Source organism: Prunus mume, linkage group LG4, assembly GCF_029339155.1.
Source record: "Prunus mume cultivar Tortuosa linkage group LG4, ASM2933915v1, whole genome shotgun sequence".
In the NCBI taxonomy this organism is placed as follows: domain Eukaryota; kingdom Viridiplantae; phylum Streptophyta; class Magnoliopsida; order Rosales; family Rosaceae; genus Prunus; species Prunus mume.
The window spans coordinates 1,002,236-1,023,158 of record NC_142701.1 but is presented as its reverse complement, the minus strand read 5'-3'; the positions used below and the strand labels follow the sequence as shown (position 1 = coordinate 1,023,158).

At 38.3% G+C, this 20,923-nt stretch overlaps 5 protein-coding genes across 5 annotated transcripts; 2 read left to right on the top strand and 3 right to left on the bottom strand.

Moving 5' to 3' along the window:
- Positions 1-242: 242 nt before the first annotated feature.
- Positions 243-1,366, bottom strand: LOC103328642 (thaumatin-like protein 1). Its single transcript, XM_008231048.3, has 2 exons — positions 1,210-1,366; positions 243-1,101 (listed from the first exon to the last, which is right to left on the bottom strand). The coding sequence occupies exons 1-2, from the start codon at positions 1,274-1,276 to the stop codon at positions 419-421; spliced, it is 750 nt and encodes a 249-aa protein (XP_008229270.2). The 5' UTR covers positions 1,277-1,366; the 3' UTR covers positions 243-418.
- Positions 1,367-2,648: 1,282 nt separating this feature from the next.
- Positions 2,649-4,812, bottom strand: LOC103328643 (Ribosomal protein L13 family protein). Its single transcript, XM_008231049.2, has 5 exons — positions 4,655-4,812; positions 4,339-4,410; positions 3,840-4,006; positions 3,303-3,414; positions 2,649-3,091 (listed from the first exon to the last, which is right to left on the bottom strand). The coding sequence occupies exons 1-5, from the start codon at positions 4,694-4,696 to the stop codon at positions 2,873-2,875; spliced, it is 612 nt and encodes a 203-aa protein (XP_008229271.2). The 5' UTR covers positions 4,697-4,812; the 3' UTR covers positions 2,649-2,872.
- A 2,783-nt stretch (positions 4,813-7,595) lies between these two features.
- On the top strand, positions 7,596-10,290 carry PMI2 (PLASTID MOVEMENT IMPAIRED protein (DUF827)). Its single transcript, XM_008231050.2, is given in 4 exon segments — positions 7,596-7,734; positions 7,953-8,088; positions 8,246-8,820; positions 8,822-10,290. Coding segments are annotated over 3 exon segments (1,908 nt in total). The 5' UTR covers positions 7,596-7,734; positions 7,953-7,959; the 3' UTR covers positions 10,026-10,290.
- A 3,630-nt stretch (positions 10,291-13,920) lies between these two features.
- On the top strand, positions 13,921-17,367 carry LOC103328684 (receptor protein kinase-like protein ZAR1). The gene is made up of 2 exons (XM_016793700.2): positions 13,921-15,495; positions 16,537-17,367. The coding sequence occupies exons 1-2, from the start codon at positions 14,025-14,027 to the stop codon at positions 17,190-17,192; spliced, it is 2,127 nt and encodes a 708-aa protein (XP_016649186.1). The 5' UTR covers positions 13,921-14,024; the 3' UTR covers positions 17,193-17,367.
- An 826-nt stretch (positions 17,368-18,193) lies between these two features.
- On the bottom strand, positions 18,194-20,500 carry LOC103328685 (Octicosapeptide/Phox/Bem1p family protein). Its single transcript, XM_089050983.1, has 2 exons — positions 19,670-20,500; positions 18,194-19,432 (listed from the first exon to the last, which is right to left on the bottom strand). Exons 1-2 carry the CDS (start codon positions 20,410-20,412, stop codon positions 18,574-18,576), a joined length of 1,602 nt encoding a protein of 533 aa, XP_088907109.1. The 5' UTR covers positions 20,413-20,500; the 3' UTR covers positions 18,194-18,573.
- Between the last annotated feature and the right edge of the window lie 423 nt (positions 20,501-20,923).

The following is a 20,923-nucleotide window of genomic DNA, read 5'->3' as shown; positions in this document are numbered from 1 at the left end:
ATTAGGGATATTTTCAGTTAAACCCCCTGAGGTCTGGCATAATTACGACCGTACCTCAAAGGTTTCATTTATTCCATTTATACCCCTCATTTCTAACATCTGGGTTCCTCCCTTAATATATGTTTCTGTAAGTCCACGTCCAAAGAGCTATCAATCTATCTTTATATTATGCTCATGCTTTGTTGGTGGAAATAATGCATCGTATAAAGAAATGAAGGAAACAAAAATTTGAAAGCCATGAATGAAAATAAAATCCAAACATTTATTCCTTTATTTCATCGTCTGCATTACAAATTCTTGACATCAACAATGTGTGTCAAGATCCAGGATAAATTTATTTCTTCTCTATTATTGGGAACTATATGTATACTATCATAACATATAAGATCCCATTATATATATATATATATATATATGCTTATGATGGGCAGAATGTGATGAGGTAGTCAGGTCTACCACTGCATGTAAAGGTGCTGCTCTTGTCATCATAAGCATAGCTATAAGCTTGAGGGCACTGGTCCTTGAAGATCTTAGAGTACTCAGTGGGAGGGCATGTCTCCGGCTTGTCGTTAGGGGGAGTGCAACAGTATTGTGGCTGGTTGAATGCTAAGCAAGCGCTCTTGCACGCAATTACGCTTCCATCAGATCCCTTCACTTGTAACTCAGCCGGGCACACCGCGTTAACATCAGCAGGGCAAGTTGAGGCCTTACACTCGCCGGTGCCGCCTTGTGGAGCCACGGACATAGGCAAGTTGAAGCCGTCAACAAGACTAACATCGTAGAAATCTTGACCCCCGTTCTCAGCAATAGTGATTTCTACTAATGTAGCTGGCGGAGCTGCGCCGTTACCGTTGCATGAGACTTGGCCAGAGCCACAATCTGCTGTGGCACAAGTGAACTTTCCTGACGCGTCCGTGGAGCACCTGGTTCGGCCAAAGAAGCGACCGGACCATGGGGACGGAGCGTCCACAGAGTTGCTAATTCCGGTTGCTAACTCGAACCCGGTGAGTGATAATTGAGGTTTTTGGTCACCGGTTAGGGTTCCTGGCCAGACGGTGTAGGTACATTTGTTTGTGAAAGTGATTTTAGCTGCATGTGCACCTGCATATTCAAGAACGTGATCATAAGAATACAAATTACAGAGACAATTGTAAAAATAAACTTTTGATCGATATCTGATCACCCAACAAAGTTTGTATAATATTATACCTGAGAAGAAGAGGATGGCCAAGGTGGTGAGGCCGAGGAGAGCTGCTTGGCTCTTCATCATCATCATGGAAATGTCTTAATTGGCTAGCTGTTGCTGATAAACTTAATTAACTTGTAATTTGGTGAGGAGGATGATGATAAACTTGGGTGCCAGGGGGTGCTTTATATAGGGCTTGTAGCATGCCTAACTTTTGATATTTTCTTGCTATTTTGATTACGGGTCTAAGCTGCCATGGTAACACGTAAACAGGACCCTAAGGAAACTAACAAATTACTCATAATATTTGGTCCTAGATGTCGTCATTGACAATAAAGTCCCCTGTTTACATTATCCCAAAAAATAAGTATTACAGAAAATTCAAATCCAATCCAGAAAAAGTAAAGTCATCATATGAGCCAGTAATTAAGTGTAGAAAAAGTGAATTGGAAAAACATGTCTAATTATAAGGGGTTAACTTAGTCACAGATGCACATGTAAACGAGAAATGTGATAACTATTAAATGATTTCTAGTCACATATAAACATTAATAAAGAAGTTATTAAAAGATCTTTTATAGGGTCTCTAGAGAGATTTGGATTAAACCCAATAGATGATAGGTCATCAATACTAGGCAACGGGTCATAAACGCTTAGTCTCTGTGTTACACAAGTGATAACTTCATAGGTTTATTTGTAACAGCTGGTACTTTGAATACTGGCACGAGTACATATTACTTGCAAACATAAAAAAAAAAAGAGTAGATATTAATTTAGATAATGAAACCCAAGAAATGTCAAATTGGCAAGACTGGGAGAATTGGAAGACTGCCAACCACATGAAATTAAAACGTTGATTAAGAACATTCGTGACTTTGAGAAACAGTCCATATACACAACTAGGCGCGCGCCACGTAACCATTTTCATAGCGTGATTGATGGCCCAGGCTGCCGTGAAGGAGGAGAAGAAGATGCATGGAAGCTGAGTACAATTAATGAGGGAGAAAAGTAAAACAAGGAAGGAAAACTAACATTTCCCTTCATTTTTTTCTTTGGAGTGTCAGCTTCAATTTTCCTCGTCCTCCCATCCATTCAAAGGATTTTTTGTTTGTTTTATCTTTTATTTCGAATTGATTACGCTTACGTAAAATTACTTCAAAGGATAAGTACAATTACAATTTGATACGTGTCTAGAAGTTTTTTTTTTTTTTAATTTTATTTTATGAATTATTTTGACACGTACCGTAATTTACAAATATCTTCTTCCAGAAAAGGAGACAATAAGGAAAGGAGACCTTTTCCAAAACGATTATTTTTATTTCTTCAAAAGACCATTTCAAGAACTCACCAATATCATACAGTCATTGAACCATTTGATTATTTTAGTGTTTTTTTGGCATTACCATTCTCTTGTATTTATTTCATCAAAATTAGATGTCTTAAAAGCTTATGACTAGTCTAATTTTATTTTTCCAAAGATCTATCAATAAGATTCAAAATAACCATATGCTGTCTACAAAATAACAGAGTACAACACAGAAAATGTTCGGAATGATGTCGTAAAGACAATCTGCCTCCTTGCTGATGTGAAATCAGCACATCCGTCTGTTAAATTTATACTCTGAAGAAGTCATGATTCAGGCCCCCTCATATCTTTCATAAAAGCAAATAAGCTTAAATAACTCTTCATGAATTCACTTCAGGTCTATCCTTCCTTTTTCCCCTACGTGGATCATTAACATCCTGTTGTTGCTGTTCAGCCTTCTTCTGAGCTCGGACCATGGCTCGTCTTGTACGTGGTCGCATTTCCCTAACTTGCCGAGGGGGCATCAGATACGGTTCAAGGGGCCGATCACCAAAGGGGTGTTCACCGCCAACAAATATCCTCAGCTTTCTATCTCTATCCTGCATCCAAATTAAAGGAATGCTGTAAGATAATTTACTAGACCAGCAAATAATTATATGCATTTGCCAGGTCAGAGTTGGAAGGATCCTGCAAGTGGAGTAACTGCAATCTAGTAAGGTCCTCTCTAGCTTGGGCAACCTTAGAGTTGATGCTACCATAGTGTTATAAACTAAAATGTAACAGAAGAAAAGCTACTACCATAAAACTTACGTCACGCAATTTGTTCCTTGGGAGCATACGTAATACAGCTTTGCGAATGACTTCCGTAGGGTCCTTGGCCATCTGATCCTTTAAAGTCCTTTCCTTGAGGTGACCTATATACCTACAGGCCATATATGATTCAACATCAAGACCAAAGACAAGGACGACGTTATTTAGAGGGTATTAGGAAACATCATGAATCAATTCTATTCATTTCCTTTGCTCATTCATATAATTATTGACTAAACTTGAGGATTCCCACAACTGAATTAAAAGACTAATTTTTCGATTAATCTGATGTGGGGATAAGTTTAGAACTAAAATATAGACATATAATATTATATTAAAGGAATAGTTTGCTGATTTCAATGAATTTTAAGGGGACAGACTTTCTCATTAAAACAAAAAGGTTCAAAGCTCAAATGAAGACTGTCGCACTATACTAATCATACAACAAGATTTGAATGCTCTTATTTTCACGAAGTTCCCCTTCGTTGTAGAACTGAAAACTTTTCACAAAAGTAATTCTAAAACTACTGCACTTACCCAGTATGCCAATGATAAACCTTATCAGTTAGTTTTCTCCCAGTGACACAAACATCCTTTGCGTTAAGCACGATGCACATATCACCATCATCTCGGTTTGGAGCATATGTTGGTTTATCCTTCCCTTGAATCACAGTTGATATTTGAGATGCTAGTCTTCCAAGAACCTAAAAAGAAGGGTACATGGCCATTATTTTTCTGCAAAGGTTGCTACTTCAAGTAAATGATATGCTAACAACTGAACGATGCAATTCCACCAAGTTCAGAATTCATCAAAAACTGGATCAAGAAGCCATTTGCTTCAGCATACACCCTCTGCAAATCTAATTTCATAAAATTTCACTTATTCATCTCAATATTCGTAGCCCCAGGAAGTATTAGAAAATAAAGCACAAGGACTTGTTTTCAAAATTAATTTTGAAAACAAAAATGAAAAACGATCTCCTACCCCAACCCCTTCAATGCTACCATAAATAGTATAAAAACTGTAAACAACAACCTGGCCTTTCGCATCAAATACTTTCCACCGCAACCCATCAAGATCAATACGCCTCAGGCCGGCAAGAGCTTTCTGTATGAATGCCAAAGCAAATATTCTGTTACTGATTGTGCACACTGAGTTAAAGAAAAAATTCTCTCAGTACATTTCACAAACATCAAATAGGCTTCCGTTAATATACAAATTTAGGGCTCGGTGAGGTTTGAAACAAACAATGGATGAGTTCTATAAGTATCGAGACTGGAATAGGCACAGAAATTAACCATTAAAGATCATGAAAATTCAACAGATCAGTAGTATAAGAAGAAAACAATACCTTCAAGTTGCCATTAAAAGAGGTAGCTGCTTGGCTTGCCATTTCTCTCCGTTTTCTCTGACTTCAACTTTCTCTCACGCTAATCTTTCACCTGCAAAACCCTATCATAGACTGAGCAAACAAGCGTAAAGCTGAAGAAGATTTAACAGGACTATTGGGCCAGGCTGTTGTTTTCTCTGACTTCATAACGGGTTGGTTCCTTCGGTTATGTAATTTTCATGACTTGGCCCAGGCAGTTGTTCTCAAATATCCACTTTGCCCCAATCTTAAACAGGCCTATTGGGCTTTAAAAAAAACACAGTTCCTGCAATCTTTACTCATAAATTTAAGCTAACAAATTACAAAGTTTCAAACTAATTTCAAATCTAATTTAAATGTCTTATATATCAGCCATATTATTTTATAAATAATTACTCAAATTAAAGAGTTTAGATTATATTTGATATATAACGGTTAATTGACATAAAGCTAACAAAAAAGAAAAAAACAATTCTACCATCTCATGTGTTTGACCAATCTATCATCTTAAACTACAAGTCAAAATGCTGCAAGGTCAAATACATGGCAAGGGGCATGCTACAAAATCAATTTAATAACACTAGCATGCTACAAGATCATATGAATTAGAGGGGTGCTGTTTTCAGCAAAGGAGGTGATTTAAAGAGAGTATAAAAAGGTTCTTTCAGTTCACAGTTACAATATTTTCTCACAATTTAAAAATGCAAAATTTTAGAATCATGGCTCGTTTGGGAGTGATTATAAATAGGCCAATAATCACTTTAAGTGGTTTTAAGTGATTTTATGGAGAAGCACATGGGAGGTGCTTCTCCCCATAATTGATTTTGGCTTATCTAGTATCACCAAAAGATCCCTAATGATTTCTAAAAAATTTATGGAGAAGAAGAATTAAATACTGAAACAACAAACAAGAAACTGCATAATATACCAAGTTGTATTTCATCCATGTAAAATTTCAATCATGAAATTACTAATATATAACTCCAAATTTTCAAGAAAAAATGTTTCTTCCCTTCTTTCTTTCTTCTTTTTCCTCTTTTAAAGTTTCAACCATAAGGTCTGAAACTGTAGACCATCTATGCCAACAACGCCTTACAACATAAATAAATAAGTAAAAGAGGACAAGAGTTGAATTTTGAATAGCCTGGAAGTGAATGCTTTACCACCAGATTAGATTTAAATCCCACAACTAAAATGCAATAGGATATATTCTTTTGCAAGTTAATATTAGAAAATGTCAAGAAAAAGAAGACACAAGCCTCAAGTCACACAATGTACACATTTTAAAGAGAGAAAGCAATAACATAACTCTAGAAAAGCCAAAACATAGGCTGTAAATCTTTGACTGGCAGATCAAATGGACCAAAAAATTTCAGATCCAAAACAAATACATCTCTTGATGACTCATCAACTGAATGCTAATTAGAAATATTGTTGTAGCCAAATTAATAGTTTCTGGTTGTAAATGTTATATCAGTTAGAGCGGTTTAGTAAGCCAGTTGGGCTCTGTATCAATTAATCAGGATATCTAATTTATTAGCACCCACAGTCTCTCTAATCAATCTGTCTAAAAAAATAATAATAATAATTTGACTTCAAATTCATAATTAAGGTATCCAAAAACAAAATCGGCAAAGAGTCCATTGCTCTGCCTATGTATATCAAAACTTCCACGTCCCATAACTTAAGAATCCTAAATCCGCCACTAGTCACACCCAATGCGTCTTGAAGCATAAAACAAAACAACCCTCTTTGGTTTATGCTTTATGCGGTCGTATGGTTTGGCATGCAAAGACGTGGCAGGTCTTCTGCCTTCGATTTCTAAGGCACGTCAGTAGATCCAAATGTATATAATGTGTCATTTTGCAGTCCTGCCAAAACTATCTTTGTAATATATGATTTGTCTTTTGCCCACTTCCTTACTTATTCAATTCATCCAAAAATAATCTTTCTATTTTTCACATTATGTTGATGTTTCAGGCAAACAGATTCCGACCAAAAATAATAAAATAAAATTAAAAGTATATTGCGACGGTGAACATATCCATGCAAATAGTGGTATAATAACCTCATAGCTAGCTAGCCGAAAACACATGTTTGATATGAAGGAAACTTTTTAAGGAATGCAGAGCCGAAAGGATCCAATGTAAGACTCTAGAGCCAGTGTCTTAAAGCCAAAGATTAGCTAATACATCCATTGTTGAGTTCCATTTCATCCATGTATGTGTGAAATAAGACACTAGATTTCCTTGACAAAATAGAATAAGGATGCCTGCAGGGCATATCAACACGACTTGTAAAATCAATTTCCATTGAGTGAAAAATCTCGAGATCGTTTCAGCTATTAATGCAAGACTTTTACTTTTTCATGTGAGGGGCACATGGTCAAAACTTAACGGAATTTGAAGTAATTTGACAAAAATTGGAAACTGTCCTCGAATTGCTCCAAATTTAAACTAGAATGATAAATAGACAAAATTTTAACTATGGAGATCAAAAATGGTAAAACGGGCAAACTACATATACCAAAATGAGATTTTTGCCTAGAAGAAAGACCGTTATTGGTTGAGGATATTCTTCAGTATATCATGTTTGGCAACATGTGAACAAATTTTGTTCATTAGCTGAAAGGACATTCTGTATCATTGTACGAATGGGTGGACCACTGTTCCAACTAAGAGAAATCTATATGAGTATTTAAGGGACATTGATTCTTAACCTAATAAAATTGACAACTTGGGAAAATTTGAAGCTACGTTGTAAAAAGCTTGAGTAGGAATTTTACCTATGACCTTTTGGACTTGCACCAAAAATGGGTCAATAATATTTAGAAAAAAATTTAAATGTGGGGAAAAAAAAAAGAACAAATAGATTAGATGGCTGGCGATAGTTCCAATATCAGCCAAACATCAGGAGCTCAGGACACAAGCAACTCTTGCTGTTTTATCTTTGTTCCCTCTTAGAACCGAATAAAGATAGGGAACAAAGATAAAACGGTCTGACAAAGAAAAAAGCTAGCTCAAGCTCTCTGGCTTTCAAGGAACGAAGTTCGCTCTCACAAGGTACACATTTCTGAGTATGTTTCAAGATTGTTACTTTTAGTTGCTTTTTTTTGCTTGCATTTGAGTTTGATGAATAGAATATCTGTGCAATAGTATCAGGAAAAGCAAGTTTAGGTTTTATTTATTTATTAGAATTTCGTTCCAATTTGAGCAGAAAAAAAAGTTATTTGGGTTTGTGATAAATTAACAGAATTGTCATGCATGAGTGTTAAAAACAGGTTTAATATGAGTAGAGGAGAGTTTGATGGCAGAAGAAGAAGAATTGGGTCATTTAGAAAAGCCAACAATCTATATGAAGATAGGATTCTTGAAGCTAGTCCTTCACTGAAGAAACCAGAGAGAGATTTCTCAGAGGTATATATGTATATATAACTCAGCAAACTAGAGCTCTTGAAACTATGGAAAAACCCCATTTCACAGATGTTTTAGTTTCTTTCACTATGTAAGCATAACACCAATCTGCATTCCTTCTGATCTTTCTGTTTCTCTATCTGTCTGTTAATTTCCTAAGAAGTCTTCTTCAATAGCAAGAGAACTCCATATGGCGCGCCGGGACATAGGTCGGTTCAAAGAAAACAGAACAGACACAGATTTGGTAAAAGCACAGGCAGAATCTGAGCTATATGACGTATACAAGAGAGCCAAAGATCTCTCTTCTGTGATTGAGGAATCAAACTCCAATGCAAAGTCACATACACGAGAGATTGAAGTACTAAAGAAATCGAGAAGGCGTGGAAATAAGCGTGAAGATCGGGTGTTGGCTCTGGGGGAGGTGGAGAATCAACAATATGCAGACGTGATGAGAGAATTGGAACTTGTGAGGCAGGAACTCAGCATGCTTAAGCTTGATGTGGCTTCTGTTTTAGAAGAGAAATCGCGGGCAGAGAAGCAAACTGAGGCCTCAAATACAAAGATGTTGTTTTATACAAGCTCAGTGGAAGCAACCAAGAAGGAGATTGAGGATGCCAATGAAGAGCAAGTGCTAACTGAGTTGGCCCGGATTGAAGCTGAGAGAGAATTTGCAGATATTGAAGCTGAGAGAGAAAAGGAAGCCAATCAATTCTCATTTGCAGTGGTGGAAACCAGAAAAAATGAAAGATGTTATTGAAGAGATTGATTCCTCCAAAGAGCTTGAAACTAAATTATCTGTCACAATGTCTGATGTGGTTGTGTTACAAAATGAACTGAAGCTAGTTAAAGAAATGGACAAAAGGATTCAAAGGATTGATAGCTTGAGTCGCTCAGAACCTAGTTTTCGTAGAGGAGAGGACTTGGAAGGTTCACCATTGTTACATTCAGTCACAGAAGAACTAGAGGTGGCAAAGAAAGAATTGGCCGCAGTTAAAGTAGAAGGTTTTCAGTTCATGGCCTCCATGGATATCATAAGAAATGAGCTTAAGCATTTAACAGACAAGACTGCTCGATTAAGGAAAACAGAACAGAAATCGGATTTAACGGTTAAAAGTCTCAATTCAAAGCTTCTCAGAGCAAAAGCCAAGCTGGAAGCTGTATCTGCATCTGAAGAAAAAGCAAAATCAATGGCATCCAATCTTTCTCTCACTCTTGAAAAGCTTAAGACAGAAGCAGAGGCTGCAAGGAAAGAAAAGGAGCTTGCTTGTGAAGAGGCTGCAACCATCAAGTCAGAAATTCTGAAAATGGAATCTGAGATAGACTTGACTGAGGAAAAATTACAGGCTGCAATGGAAGAGCTTGAAACAGTCAAATCATCAGAAGCTGTAGCTCTTGAAAATCTCAAAGATCTTATTGAGGATACCGTAAGAGCTAGAGCTTTTGAATCACAGAGTAGTTCTTCAATTACCATATCCAAGTTCGAATACGACTATCTGACTGGACGTGCAGCTGGGGCTGAAGAAATTGCCGATAAAAAGGTGGCAGCAGCTCAGGCATGGATTGAAGCTCTAAAGGCCAGTGAGAAGGAAATATTGATAAAGATAGACCTATCTCTTAGAGATCTCAAAGAGATGAGAGTGCAGGAAGAGCAAGTGACCTATAGAGCAGAAAGACAGCTTTCTAGAAAGATGAGGGTTGAGGGAGAATTACAGAACTTGGGACAAAAGCGGGAGAGAAATGCAGTATACGGAAACCGACAACAAGCACAGCCTAGAAAATCTATGAAAAGCAATGGAAACTTGACTCCATCCAGGCGAGCTAAGCATAGAAAATCTGCTTCTCCTGGAGCTCGGAATACTTTCCCAATCCAGAAGAAAAAAAAGGTAATGCCTAATCTGGCCAAGATTTTTAGTGGTAAGAAAATTGCCAAAGAAGTGTGAGCTATTTGAAGTTTACTACATACTCATTGGCCAAGTGAATCTAGTCTATCAAATGAATAAATTACACTCACATAGTTTGAGCTTTGGGAGCTTGTAGCTTTGCTTTTTTCAAATAAGTACTGCTCCATTAGCTTTTGACTTACCGCAAGCATGTGAGATAGATATCCGAGTGTATAGCTGTGGGCTTAGAGTGTGGCACATTCATGTATGTAATTGTATGTTGAATGCTTGTGTCAATAAATAGAAGAGGTCATTGTTGTGGTCATGCTTATTGATAAAAGTCTTATTTCAGATGTGTTTTCGGTACGTTCTGCCTTGAAGTATTCTGAATATGCTGCTCTATTGTTGTATACAAACTGAACGTCTGCCAGTGAATTTTTAGCTCAGGAAATAAATATGAGACGAAAAGAACAAAGATGAGAAAATAATAGTCTAAATGCATCATAGGTAGGAGATCAGAGGCAGGAAAAAAAGAAAGATAAAAACTCCTGTATCCTTTCCTGTATACTTGGTTTGTTATCTATCTACAACATATTTAATCAGAGATGGTGCCTATCAAAGTTCAGCACAAGTGAACACAACTATAAGTAGTGCACAGTAACACAGAGGTCAAAGCAGATTAATGATACACCAAGATTGTTTTATTTTGATCAAGGCTAGAATTGGAAGGAACTTCCAGAATTATTTTATTTAATGTTATCTGTACTTGAATTCCTAAACACACTTGACTCTCAATTTGAAACATGTTACATGATGTACACCGTTTATCATTTCCTATCACCCTAAGAGCACTTCTAGCGCTCCTCTTTTCCCTGGGCAGGGGGGGCCTAGGCCCAACAATTGGCTCCAGCACGCAACGTCAAGACCGGGTAGTTGACGGGGTCCACAAGCCTGGGCAGGCCCAAAGGCAAATCTTGCATGGGTTTGCTGACGTCATCAATAGCGTCAGCAACGCAAAAATTTGTAAAACCAAAAATTTCAGAGGGGGCTTGCTAACTAAGAGCACTTCCAGCGCTCCTCTTTTGCCGGGGCATGAGGGGACCTAGGCCTAGCTATTGGCTCCAGCACACAACGTCAAGACCGGGCAGTTGATGGGGTCCACAAGCCTAGGTAGGCCAAAAGGCAATGATGTCAGAAATGAAAAAAATAATTAAAAAAACAAAAAATTCAGAATTTTATATATATATATATATAAATACCTAGTCATATTCTTCACTTCCCAAGCCAAAATTAATGATTTAAGTATAAAAAATAGAAAATAAATTAAAATAAATAGTAATTGCCATTGCCCTTGTCGGTGGAAAAAAAAAGGCAAGGCTATCACTATTCACGTGAATATTGTGACAAACATTGCATTTCCTTTGCCTTGCCCTTGCTTTTTGGGGTGGAGGTGCTCTAAGCTTTTGGAATCCAAGGGGTCCTAGGTTCGAAATCTCCAAAGTCCGAGCCTTTAATCAGTGGCGGTCCTACAGCAAGGGCAGGGTAGGCATTGCCTACCCAAATTTTTTTCACTAAAAACACTACAAGGGAAACCTTTTTTGCGACGAAATATTTAGCGACGAACCTGACTTTGGTCGCAAAAACTATAAATTGGCGACGAACTATTTCCAGGTGGTCGCCAAAACATACGTGATATTTAGACAAGATTGGTGGATACATTAGGACTTGGCGACCAAACATATAATTGGTCGCCAAATTCTGAAAACATGCATGCGAAACTCAAAAATTGTTCGCGACGAAAATATTGTGTGGCTAAGTTTCATGTGTCGTCACATGGGCAGGGTAGGCACTGCTTTCCCAAAAAATTTCACTAAAAAAAAAACCCATATTTAAGCAAAGCTATTCCTATCCAGCCCATGTGATAGTGTGAACCCATGTCTACTCAAACTTAAAAGCAACCCACATGTGTTATGGCCCCTCAAACTTATAAAAAAAGGGCGGGGGGGGGGGGGGGGGGAAATTACAACCAGCCCACACTTGTGTTATGAGATGGCCTAGTCAAACTTATGACAAAAAGAAAAAAGAAAAAGGGAAGCAATATTTTTGAACTGAAGTATTGCATTCAATAGACGACAAAGAAACTGCTACAAAGCTACAAATCAAGAGGGCCCAGCCACAAAGGGAAACAACATGGTGCCAAGGTTAAAAACCAACCAAATTTAACAAGGGCCAAAAGCAAAACATTGCTAGTGCCAAAGATAAAACAGCTAAAGGAGTTACATGAGTAAGGACATAGGCAGAGCCTAACATGTGTCCATTCCTTCCAACTAGAAATATGGAGCTAAATACTTGGAGAGTAGGGGAGACAAGCAATATTAGCAGTCAATTTCCTTTCAGCTGTGCAATAGTCGACAGTCCCAAATCATTTTCCTTGATAACTTCTTCTTGAGTCTTGACTTTCTCTCTTGGCAGCATCTTCTCATATCTAAGGCCAATAAGTATTCTTCTTATTCTCTCCTCTTTAATTATCTTCTTCTATTGGGGTTTTCCTAAAATAAATGTATGCATTTTAATTTTAATTTTAATTTGGAATTGAGTATTCTAGGGTTTAATTACGAATGAATTATAATTTGGGGGTTTTCCTCAGTTATGTCAACAATTGGTGGAAACAACTTTGGTAGAAAACTACCGTTTGCTTTACAGGTTGATTCGATTTGTGTTGACTCTTCCTGTTTCTACAGCAATGAACGAGCTTTTTCATATATGAGAATTATTAAGAATAGACTTTGGAGTACCAAAGCTGATGAATTTCTTGTTGATTGTATAATCCTCCACATTGAAAGAGAGTTAGCTAATAGTATCAATAATGCAAAGATAATTAAGGAATTTAATATTTCTAAGCCTTGTAGGGTAAAGTTTTAGATTTAAATAGTTTAGTTTTGTGTTGCATTGCATTTATTTATTTATTTTAATTTTTTTATTATTAAGCTTTTATTTATATATAGAGATGCATATTTGAGGGTAAGGCTCATTACGTCCCCCCGACTGGGTGTATTTTTTTTATTTTTATGAATGAAATTCACTCGTACCGTCGAGTTTTTAAGATAAGTTTCTTCTACCTGACTTTTGAATCCTGGATCCGCCACTACCTTCAATAGCCATTCCCGACCTCTGTCTCTCTACATGGAGGATTAATAGGGGCTACACTACACGTGAGGGAGGTGTTAGCTCGATATATATTGTTGATTCATTTCCTAATTGCGTAGGGTTTTTAAATCCAGTAATTATCTAACAAATATTTAGATCCAATACAGGTGCTAATCAAGAGTCAGATATTTGGTTAACAACTACGATATATGGACCATGTTTAGGGAAAAAGGTATTTTTTATTTTATTTGTGGTGCAAACACCAAAACATGATGAAGTGGAGAGAAGACTAACCAAGCTTGTTCTTTCTGCTCCAGTCTTCGAACTCCATTGTCTCATGGCTGGATTTTCCTTAAGTCAATTTGCTGGGCCATGGATGCCCATGGGTTGGTCAAACTAAAATTAACCACACCAAATCTTTCCCTTGCACTTTCAGCGGCAATCAATACACACACAAACATCGCCTCCAATTGCGCTTAGTAACTAAAGATGGACCACGCCTCCCTATAATGATTAGCAATCAAAGCAACCTCTTCATGGCTGACAATAAATTCAAGCATATATCCTACGCTCAAGTTTGAGGAATAAATATATTCGGAGATTACAACAAATCAATCACCTTCTTTGAGTGGTTTTAAGAGACAAAAAAAACATTGTGTTTATATCTAATTAGCAGTAAGGAGGGCCCACAAAAAGCAACGTCTTACTTACTCTCTTAGTAGAGATTATAGTCAGCATCACCTTTTTTCTTGGTCACCACTAATGCCTACTTTACAGAATCAGCAAGAATAAACTTGTTTGTCATCTCTCTCTCTCCATCTGTTTTTGCTTCCCCTCATCAGTCCTCATAAAACCCAGTTTGCTCCTTGGCATTTTGATTTCTTCTTTGGCAAGAACTTTGCTTTTGCTAAGATGGTTTTGCAAGTGCTTTACTTGGTTTTCCTTGTATGCAACTCTCTTGCATTTATAAGTTGTGTAAACGAAGAAGGATTGGCTCTACTTTCATTCAAAGAATCCTTAATGCACTACCCTGAAGGCTCTCTGAGTAACTGGAACTCTTCAGACCAAACCCCATGTTCATGGACTGGAGTCACATGCAGACAAGACAAAGTTGTATCTCTAAGCATTCCAAGCAGAAATCTTTATGGGATTTTCTCTCCTGCTCTTGGAAACCTCTCTGCAATCCGCCATCTGAATCTCCGGAGCAATGAGCTCTTCGGAAGCTTGCCATATGAGCTTTTCAATGCAAAAGAGCTGCAGAGCTTGGTGCTATCAGGAAATTCATTATCTGGTTCGGTTCCAGCTGATATAGGGAAGCTCAGTTACCTGCAAACATTAGATCTTTCGCAAAATTCATTCAATGGTTCAATACCTTCATCTATAGTTCAATGCAAGAGACTAAAGATGCTTGTTTTCGGTGAAAACCATTTCTCTGGTTCCCTTCCAGATGGTATAGGAACCAGTTTGGTTAGTCTTCAAAAGCTCAATATTTCCTTCAATAATCTCAGCGGTTCAATCCCTGAGGACATGAGCAACTTGTCAAGTTTAAGAGCAACCCTTGATATGTCTCACAACTTCTTCAACGGTTCAATTCCAGCAAGCCTAGGAGCCCTGCCTGAGACAGTTTATATTGATCTCAGTTACAACAATCTCAGTGGACCTATTCCACAGAATGGTGCTCTGTTCAATTTAGGTCCAACAGCTTTTGTAGGAAACCCTTTGCTCTGTGGACTCCCATCGAAGATTTCATGTCCTTCTAGCAGTTCAGGCTCAAATTCTCAGTCCTTGATTGACAACCAGTCTCAAAATACAGGTCGAAGCCCTGGTATGAATGGGAAACACAGCAACTCAAGCTCAGGTATCTTTGTAATTACTGTCATTGCAGGTGTCATGATTGGAATCTGCATTGCTGGGCTGTTGTTCTCCAACTGGTACAAGAAGGTTTGTGCTTGTAAAGTAAGTGAACATTTTGTTGGATGCAGCTTTGAGCAGAAATTTATGGCTAGAAAAGACTTTTCTTGCTTTGCAAAAGATGGCTTGGAGACCCTATCAGAGAATCTGGAGCACTACCATTTTGTGCAAGTGGACCTACAGGTGAACTTAGATCTTGAGAAACTGTTGAAAGCATCTGCTTTTCTTCTGGGTAAAAGTGGAATTGGGATTGTGTATAAAGTTGTTCTTGAAGACGGAAGAACCCTAGCAGTGAGAAGATTGGGAGATGGAGGTTCCCAAAGGTTCAGGGAATTTCAAACTGCAATTGAAGCAATTGGAAAGATCAGACATCAAAACATTGTGACTCTTTTAGCATATTGCTGGTCTGTTGATGAGAAACTGCTCATATATGATTATATCCCTAATGGTGACCTTGCTTCTGCAATTCATGGTAACCTTCCCTAACCTCTACCAACAAAATTAAATTTCAGACACTTTAAACTGATCTTTCTGCTTGTTAATACATATTTTATTTTGGGTAATTTTCAATTTACTAGAGTAAAGTTTGCTGACTTTTAGAGTTTGATACATCAAATTTTTTTCATCTTAGTCGCATGTACAAAGTTGATTTTCTTATAAATTTCATACATGTCGTCGGTCTTTCTATTACTAAGTATGTTAACTGCTGATGTAGCAACAAATGTGCCACGTAGATCCACTCATATGATACCATGTGGCCCGCATATATCCCAGATGCAAAGTGTTTTAATTTTTTTTTCTTTTCAATTTTTGAATTTGTAGAGAGAGAGAGAGAGAGAGAGAGAGAGAGAGAATCTGGATGGGTCTCGAGTGGGGCTAGGGGTGGATCTCGGGTGGAGATGAGGGTGGTTGTATGCGGCGTTAGGGTTGGGGTGTGGGTTCGAGAGAGAGAGAGAGAGAGAGAGAGAGAGAGAGAGAATCTGGATGGGTCTCGAGTGGGGCTAGGGGTGGATCTCGGGTGGAGATGAGGGTGGTTGTATGGCGTTAGGGTTGGGGTGTGGGTTCGATGGGGGCTGCGAGAGAGAGAGAGAGAGAGAGAGAGAGAGAGAGATTTTTGTTTTTGTTTTTTTAATTTTAAGATTTTACGGGGCACATTTGTTGCCATATCAACATTTAACAGACTTGTTAACATAAAGACAGATGTCATGCATGAAACTGGTAAGAAAATCAACTTCGTGTATGCAACTGAGATGAAAAAAATTTGATGTATCAAACTCTAAAAGTCGTAAACTTTACCATTGTAAAGTGATATATGACTTCACATTAAGCATCGTACTCTATAATTTTCTTTTCTAATTTGTCTTCAGCTTTTCACCTTTTTTTTCAACACACTAAGCATCTGATATATGACTTCACATTAACCATCGAACTCTATAATTTTCTTTTCTAATTTGTCTCGAGCTTTTCACCTTTTTTTTCAACACACTAAGCATATGATATATGACTTCACTAGGCAAATCTGGAATGGTATCCTTCACACCTCTTTCTTGGCCTGTTCGTCTCAGAATCATCAAAGGCTTGGCAAAAGGCTTGGCTTATATTCATGAATTCAGTCCCAGAAAATATGTCCATGGAAACTTAAGGCCTAGCAACATACTGCTTGGACAAAACATGGAACCCCATATCTCTGATTTCGGATTAGGTCGCCTTGCTAATTTAACTGAAGAATCCTCCTCCTCTTCATCATTTCAACTTGAACAAATCATGACTGAAACACCACCTCAGAATTCTCCATACGTGCAAAGGGTAGCAAGCTCACTAGCTGCAGCAGGGACTTTTTATAAAGCTCCGGAAGCCTCTAAAGTTACCAAGCCATCACAGAAATGGGATGTTTACTCATTTGGGGTAATTATACTAGAGATGATTTCTGCAAAGATGCCCTTTAAAAGAATTGGTTCTTTGGAAATGGATTTGATTCAATGGTTTCAGCTCAGCATTGATGAAAGGAAGCCGCTCGTTGATCTGTTAGACCCTTTCCTAGCTCCTGATGTAGACATGGAAGAGGAGATTGTTGCAGTACTGAAAATGGCTCTTGCTTGTGCTCATAAAGCCCCTGAAAGGAGACCTTCTATGAGATTTGTCTGTGACAATTTGGCCAGGTTTGCCTAATCCACTTACTGAGAACTAGTGCAAGGTCAGAAACAAATAAAAAGGAACTGATCATGTTCATGAGTTATATAGCACAACAGATAAGGCAATTGTACATATTTCTGCCTCCTTGTAAGAATTCTGCTGCCTAGTTTTTCTTATTTTGTTCAATTAATCAATGATTTGTTTTCTTGTATTCTATTCTCTTGAAATTGTATGTCATAATAACATGAACAATTAGCGGTTCCTGACCCTAGTTTATGCAGCAGCCAAAATCACTGCATCACCCCATCTTCAGAAGCAAAGCACCAACAATTGACAGTCAAACTCATTGGCTTGACTGCCAACGATTAATGTAAGAACATATAGGACATGCCTAAGTTACATTTGAATGATTTGATACACATTCAAAGGAACTGGTAAGACACAAAGAAAGGACACCGAGCAAAGAAAAACATCTTAAGAAAAAACTGCATGGCTGTTTCATCTTCCTGAAGCATATGTCTTCATGCTCTGGTGTCTCAGATTAAGATAAAAGATAAAATTGCAGAGATATTAGGAAGAAGAGAATACCAAATTTAGCATGGAACAGAGGAAGGTGAATGTCGTTCCCATGTGAAAAAGGGAGTGACTTAGTTCCTGAAGCCAGAGCATCATACTCTGCTCTCCATCAAAGGGGCTCAAAAAAACCACAAACATGATGATCACTGCCACAGGCCAACGATCAGGAATTATCAATAGGATAACCATTATGTCAATTTTCGGTCCTAATTCATGACAAGTTTACAGCTTTTAAAAAGAACTTACGTTAAAGTGAATTAACTATATCAAGAAATAATAGATCAATATCCCTATTCCCAACGTTACATTTCAGAAGTACACCAGAGACCCTACTTAAAGCATCAGTTAATTTATTCACAGCAGAAAAAAGACTACACAGATACAGACAAATGATCAATACCCCTATCCCCAAGATTGAAAAGAGGCGACACATACATATAAACATACATACTTGCAACAAATGACACAAACAGTTACATTTCACATATTTGAGAACAGAAAGTTAAGTCCTTCAGCAAATCTATTTGCTGCACACACGAATTCATTAGGTTGAGACACTAGCACATCGGAACTTTAAAAGAGTTAAATAAATCCTCTTACATTAGATTGAACTTATGCATCACTCTTCTATGACTTCTAGTATATACTTAAATACATATACTATCAAATTACAGCATAGAACAGACAACAAAAAGGTGGGAAAAAAGAAGAAAAATAAGATTCAAGTTCTTTGTTGCTACAACAAACGAATAACACATTCACATGCCAAAATGAGGGCCAACAAAGAAAGTTGGAGTTACCACAAAACATCTCACAAAATCGTTCCTTCTGGAAAGTATAACTATTGTGAGTCCAAGTTCCCAGTCTGTTGTTTACGGTTGTCTATATGAAACTGAGTCAAGGCTTCCGATAAATGTATTGTATCTTTGGTCATGCTTTGGTAAGCCAATGACGGTGCTGAAGGCTGAGATTTGTATATCAGGTCACGTGCAGGGTCATTATCAGGCTGATCACTGGATTTAGGAGATTCCCTGGAAGCAATAGCAATAGTTTCATGCTGCATTTCAGAAACACCTGATGGTTGTTGCTGATTTCCATCATATGGAACATGGATAAGTGGCACTCCTCCATGATGTGGCATTTCTGAATGGACTGGTCTGTACACTCGTGAAGCAAAATCAGATGAAACACCAGCTTTAATAGGTTCGTTCTGAGTTGCTTGGGGAGGGATACAGGAAGCATTTGGATACAACGGGGGATGACCATGAGCTATAGGGAAAGAGCTACCGTGCATTGGCAAATTGTAAGGTTGTGCTGGTGCAGCAGGCAAGATGTATATTGGGTACGGCTGATTGGGCTGATAGTAGTGTTGCAGCTGCTGCGGATGCAGCTGCGGATGGTACATTGGGTAGTATGATGAAACTGGCAACATCCCAACAGGATTCTGGGGTATGTAATGGGTACCTACTTGAACGAATTGTAGTTTCGGTTGCTGAAGCTGATCCAGTTGTGGAGTCACTGGATAATATCCAGACGCCTGAACTGTTTTCTGGACCTGGATCCCAGAAAAATTAGGATCACTAAGTTTAATATCTGATTCAGCATGGTTATAAGAAACCCTGTTCTCCATTGAAGCAACATTAATCACTGCGTCAATCTGCGAAAGAGAAATGCCATTTCCAACTCCAACACTATGTTCACTGCCACATACAAAACCAAATACCCAATTCAAACATCTAACATTACTGCTCTGAAAATGCAATTTAGGAAATCTAGAAAAGGGTAGTCAATTTCTAATATCTAGAACCTTAATGTCAAACATCCTCCTCAAAACTGAGCCTCATAACAGTTTCTAGCAGGAATGAACAAAGAAGCTGAAAAACGAAAAAAAATGGAAAGTTGATTAAGAAACAGAGAGAGTATCGCAGAGCAAGTACCGTCCAATGGACTCCCCAGTAGCCACTTTGACCTTATTTTCCAGCAATGTACCAGCCATAACATCCTCATCTCGAGCTCTAACAGAGGGCAAACTAGACAAAGAAGCTGAAGATGAAGTAGACCCAAAAGACGAGCTAGTCTCCAGCACAATGGACTCTGCAGCCACAGACCCACCACCACCAACCCCACAGCTCAAAAATTGCCTACTACCACCACCACTCAAACACTCACTCTGACTCTGACTCTCGGCCTCAAAACCCACCAACCCATTACTCCTCATCCCCTTCTGCATCACAATCTTAGCACTCTCCAGCGCATCAATGAACCAAGACTCAGTCTTTGGGTGCTGAATGGCCTTACACTGATGATGGGTCTTGTCGAAAAACACAAACAATCTGATCCGAGAGGCGGAATTGGAGAGGCGGCGAAGCTCGTCGAGGAAGATGAGAAGGTCGTCGTCGGTGGAGAGAGAGACTAAGGAGAGGAGGTCGTGGCGGGGAAGTTGGTATTTGAGAAACAGAGGTGCGGGGAGAGAGAGAGTGGCTGCGAGGTGGGATGTGAGAGAAGAGAGAGTTGAGGCGGTGGTGGGGTGGATTGAGAGTATGCGAGTGTCACCGCCAATGTAGCAGAGGGACTTGGAGCTTGGGTTGGGGACTATGTGGCCGCCATAGCTGCACATAATGCGAAACTTTGGTTTGGTGGGTGAGGTGGTTGGTGGCGGAGGCGATGCTGAAGTCTCCATATTTTTGTGTTGCAGAGAGATCTGTGGGTTTCTAGTAAAGAGAAGGCGACTTTCGGTGTGTGTGCTAAGCTGAGATTTGAGGCTTTAAGCAAGAGTTTTAGCAAAAAGAGAGAGAGAGAATGAAAAAATAAAAGTAAAGCTTGTGTCCTTGCTTTGTTGGCATTACAGGTGTCCGGGACGTGCATGTGGAGAGCCACGTCATTGAGCTTTTAGATTACAGGTAGGACAACTCGACAAGTATCAACCATCAACAAGGATTCAAAGGAATGTTGTCAATAGTCTTGGGTAAAAGTTGTGCTGTTCTTTACTTTTATTTTTATATTTTAACTTTTTTGTGTAAGATGGGTAAATTTTTAGACCAGAAAACAAATTAAGATGGCTTAATTTTGGTTAATTTGGAGTAATGAGTCTTGAATTTGTCATTGAGTTACATTTTAGTTTATTAACTCAATTTTTAGTTTACGTGTGTAAACTAAAAATTTCATGTTGGGTCTTTAAAAGTTAAAAGGCT

What these genes read in the sequence shown, in the direction of transcription:
- LOC103328684 (XM_016793700.2), top strand. Translation starts at nt 14,025, where the DNA reads ATGGTTTTGCAAGTGCTTTACTTGGTTTTCCTTGTATGCAACTCTCTT. An exon ending in CCTTGCTTCTGCAATTCATG is followed by an intron (nt 15,496 to 16,536) that starts GTAACCTTCCCT and finishes TGACTTCACTAG; the next exon opens with GCAAATCTGGAATGGTATCC.
- LOC103328685 (XM_089050983.1), bottom strand. Translation starts at nt 20,412, where the DNA reads ATGGAGACTTCAGCATCGCCTCCGCCACCAACCACCTCACCCACCAAA. An exon ending in ACTGGGGAGTCCATTGGACG is followed by an intron (nt 19,433 to 19,669) that starts GTACTTGCTCTG and finishes TGTATGTGGCAG; the next exon opens with TGAACATAGTGTTGGAGTTG.
- LOC103328642 (XM_008231048.3), bottom strand. Translation starts at nt 1,276, where the DNA reads ATGATGATGATGAAGAGCCAAGCAGCTCTCCTCGGCCTCACCACCTTG. An exon ending in GGCCATCCTCTTCTTCTCAG is followed by an intron (nt 1,102 to 1,209) that starts GTATAATATTAT and finishes TTGAATATGCAG; the next exon opens with GTGCACATGCAGCTAAAATC.
- LOC103328643 (XM_008231049.2), bottom strand. Translation starts at nt 4,696, where the DNA reads ATGGCAAGCCAAGCAGCTACCTCTTTTAATGGCAACTTGAAG. An exon ending in GTTTATCATTGGCATACTGG is followed by an intron (nt 3,415 to 3,839) that starts GTAAGTGCAGTA and finishes TATGGCCTGTAG; the next exon opens with GTATATAGGTCACCTCAAGG. An exon ending in CAAGGAACAAATTGCGTGAC is followed by an intron (nt 3,092 to 3,302) that starts GTAAGTTTTATG and finishes ATTTGGATGCAG; the next exon opens with GATAGAGATAGAAAGCTGAG.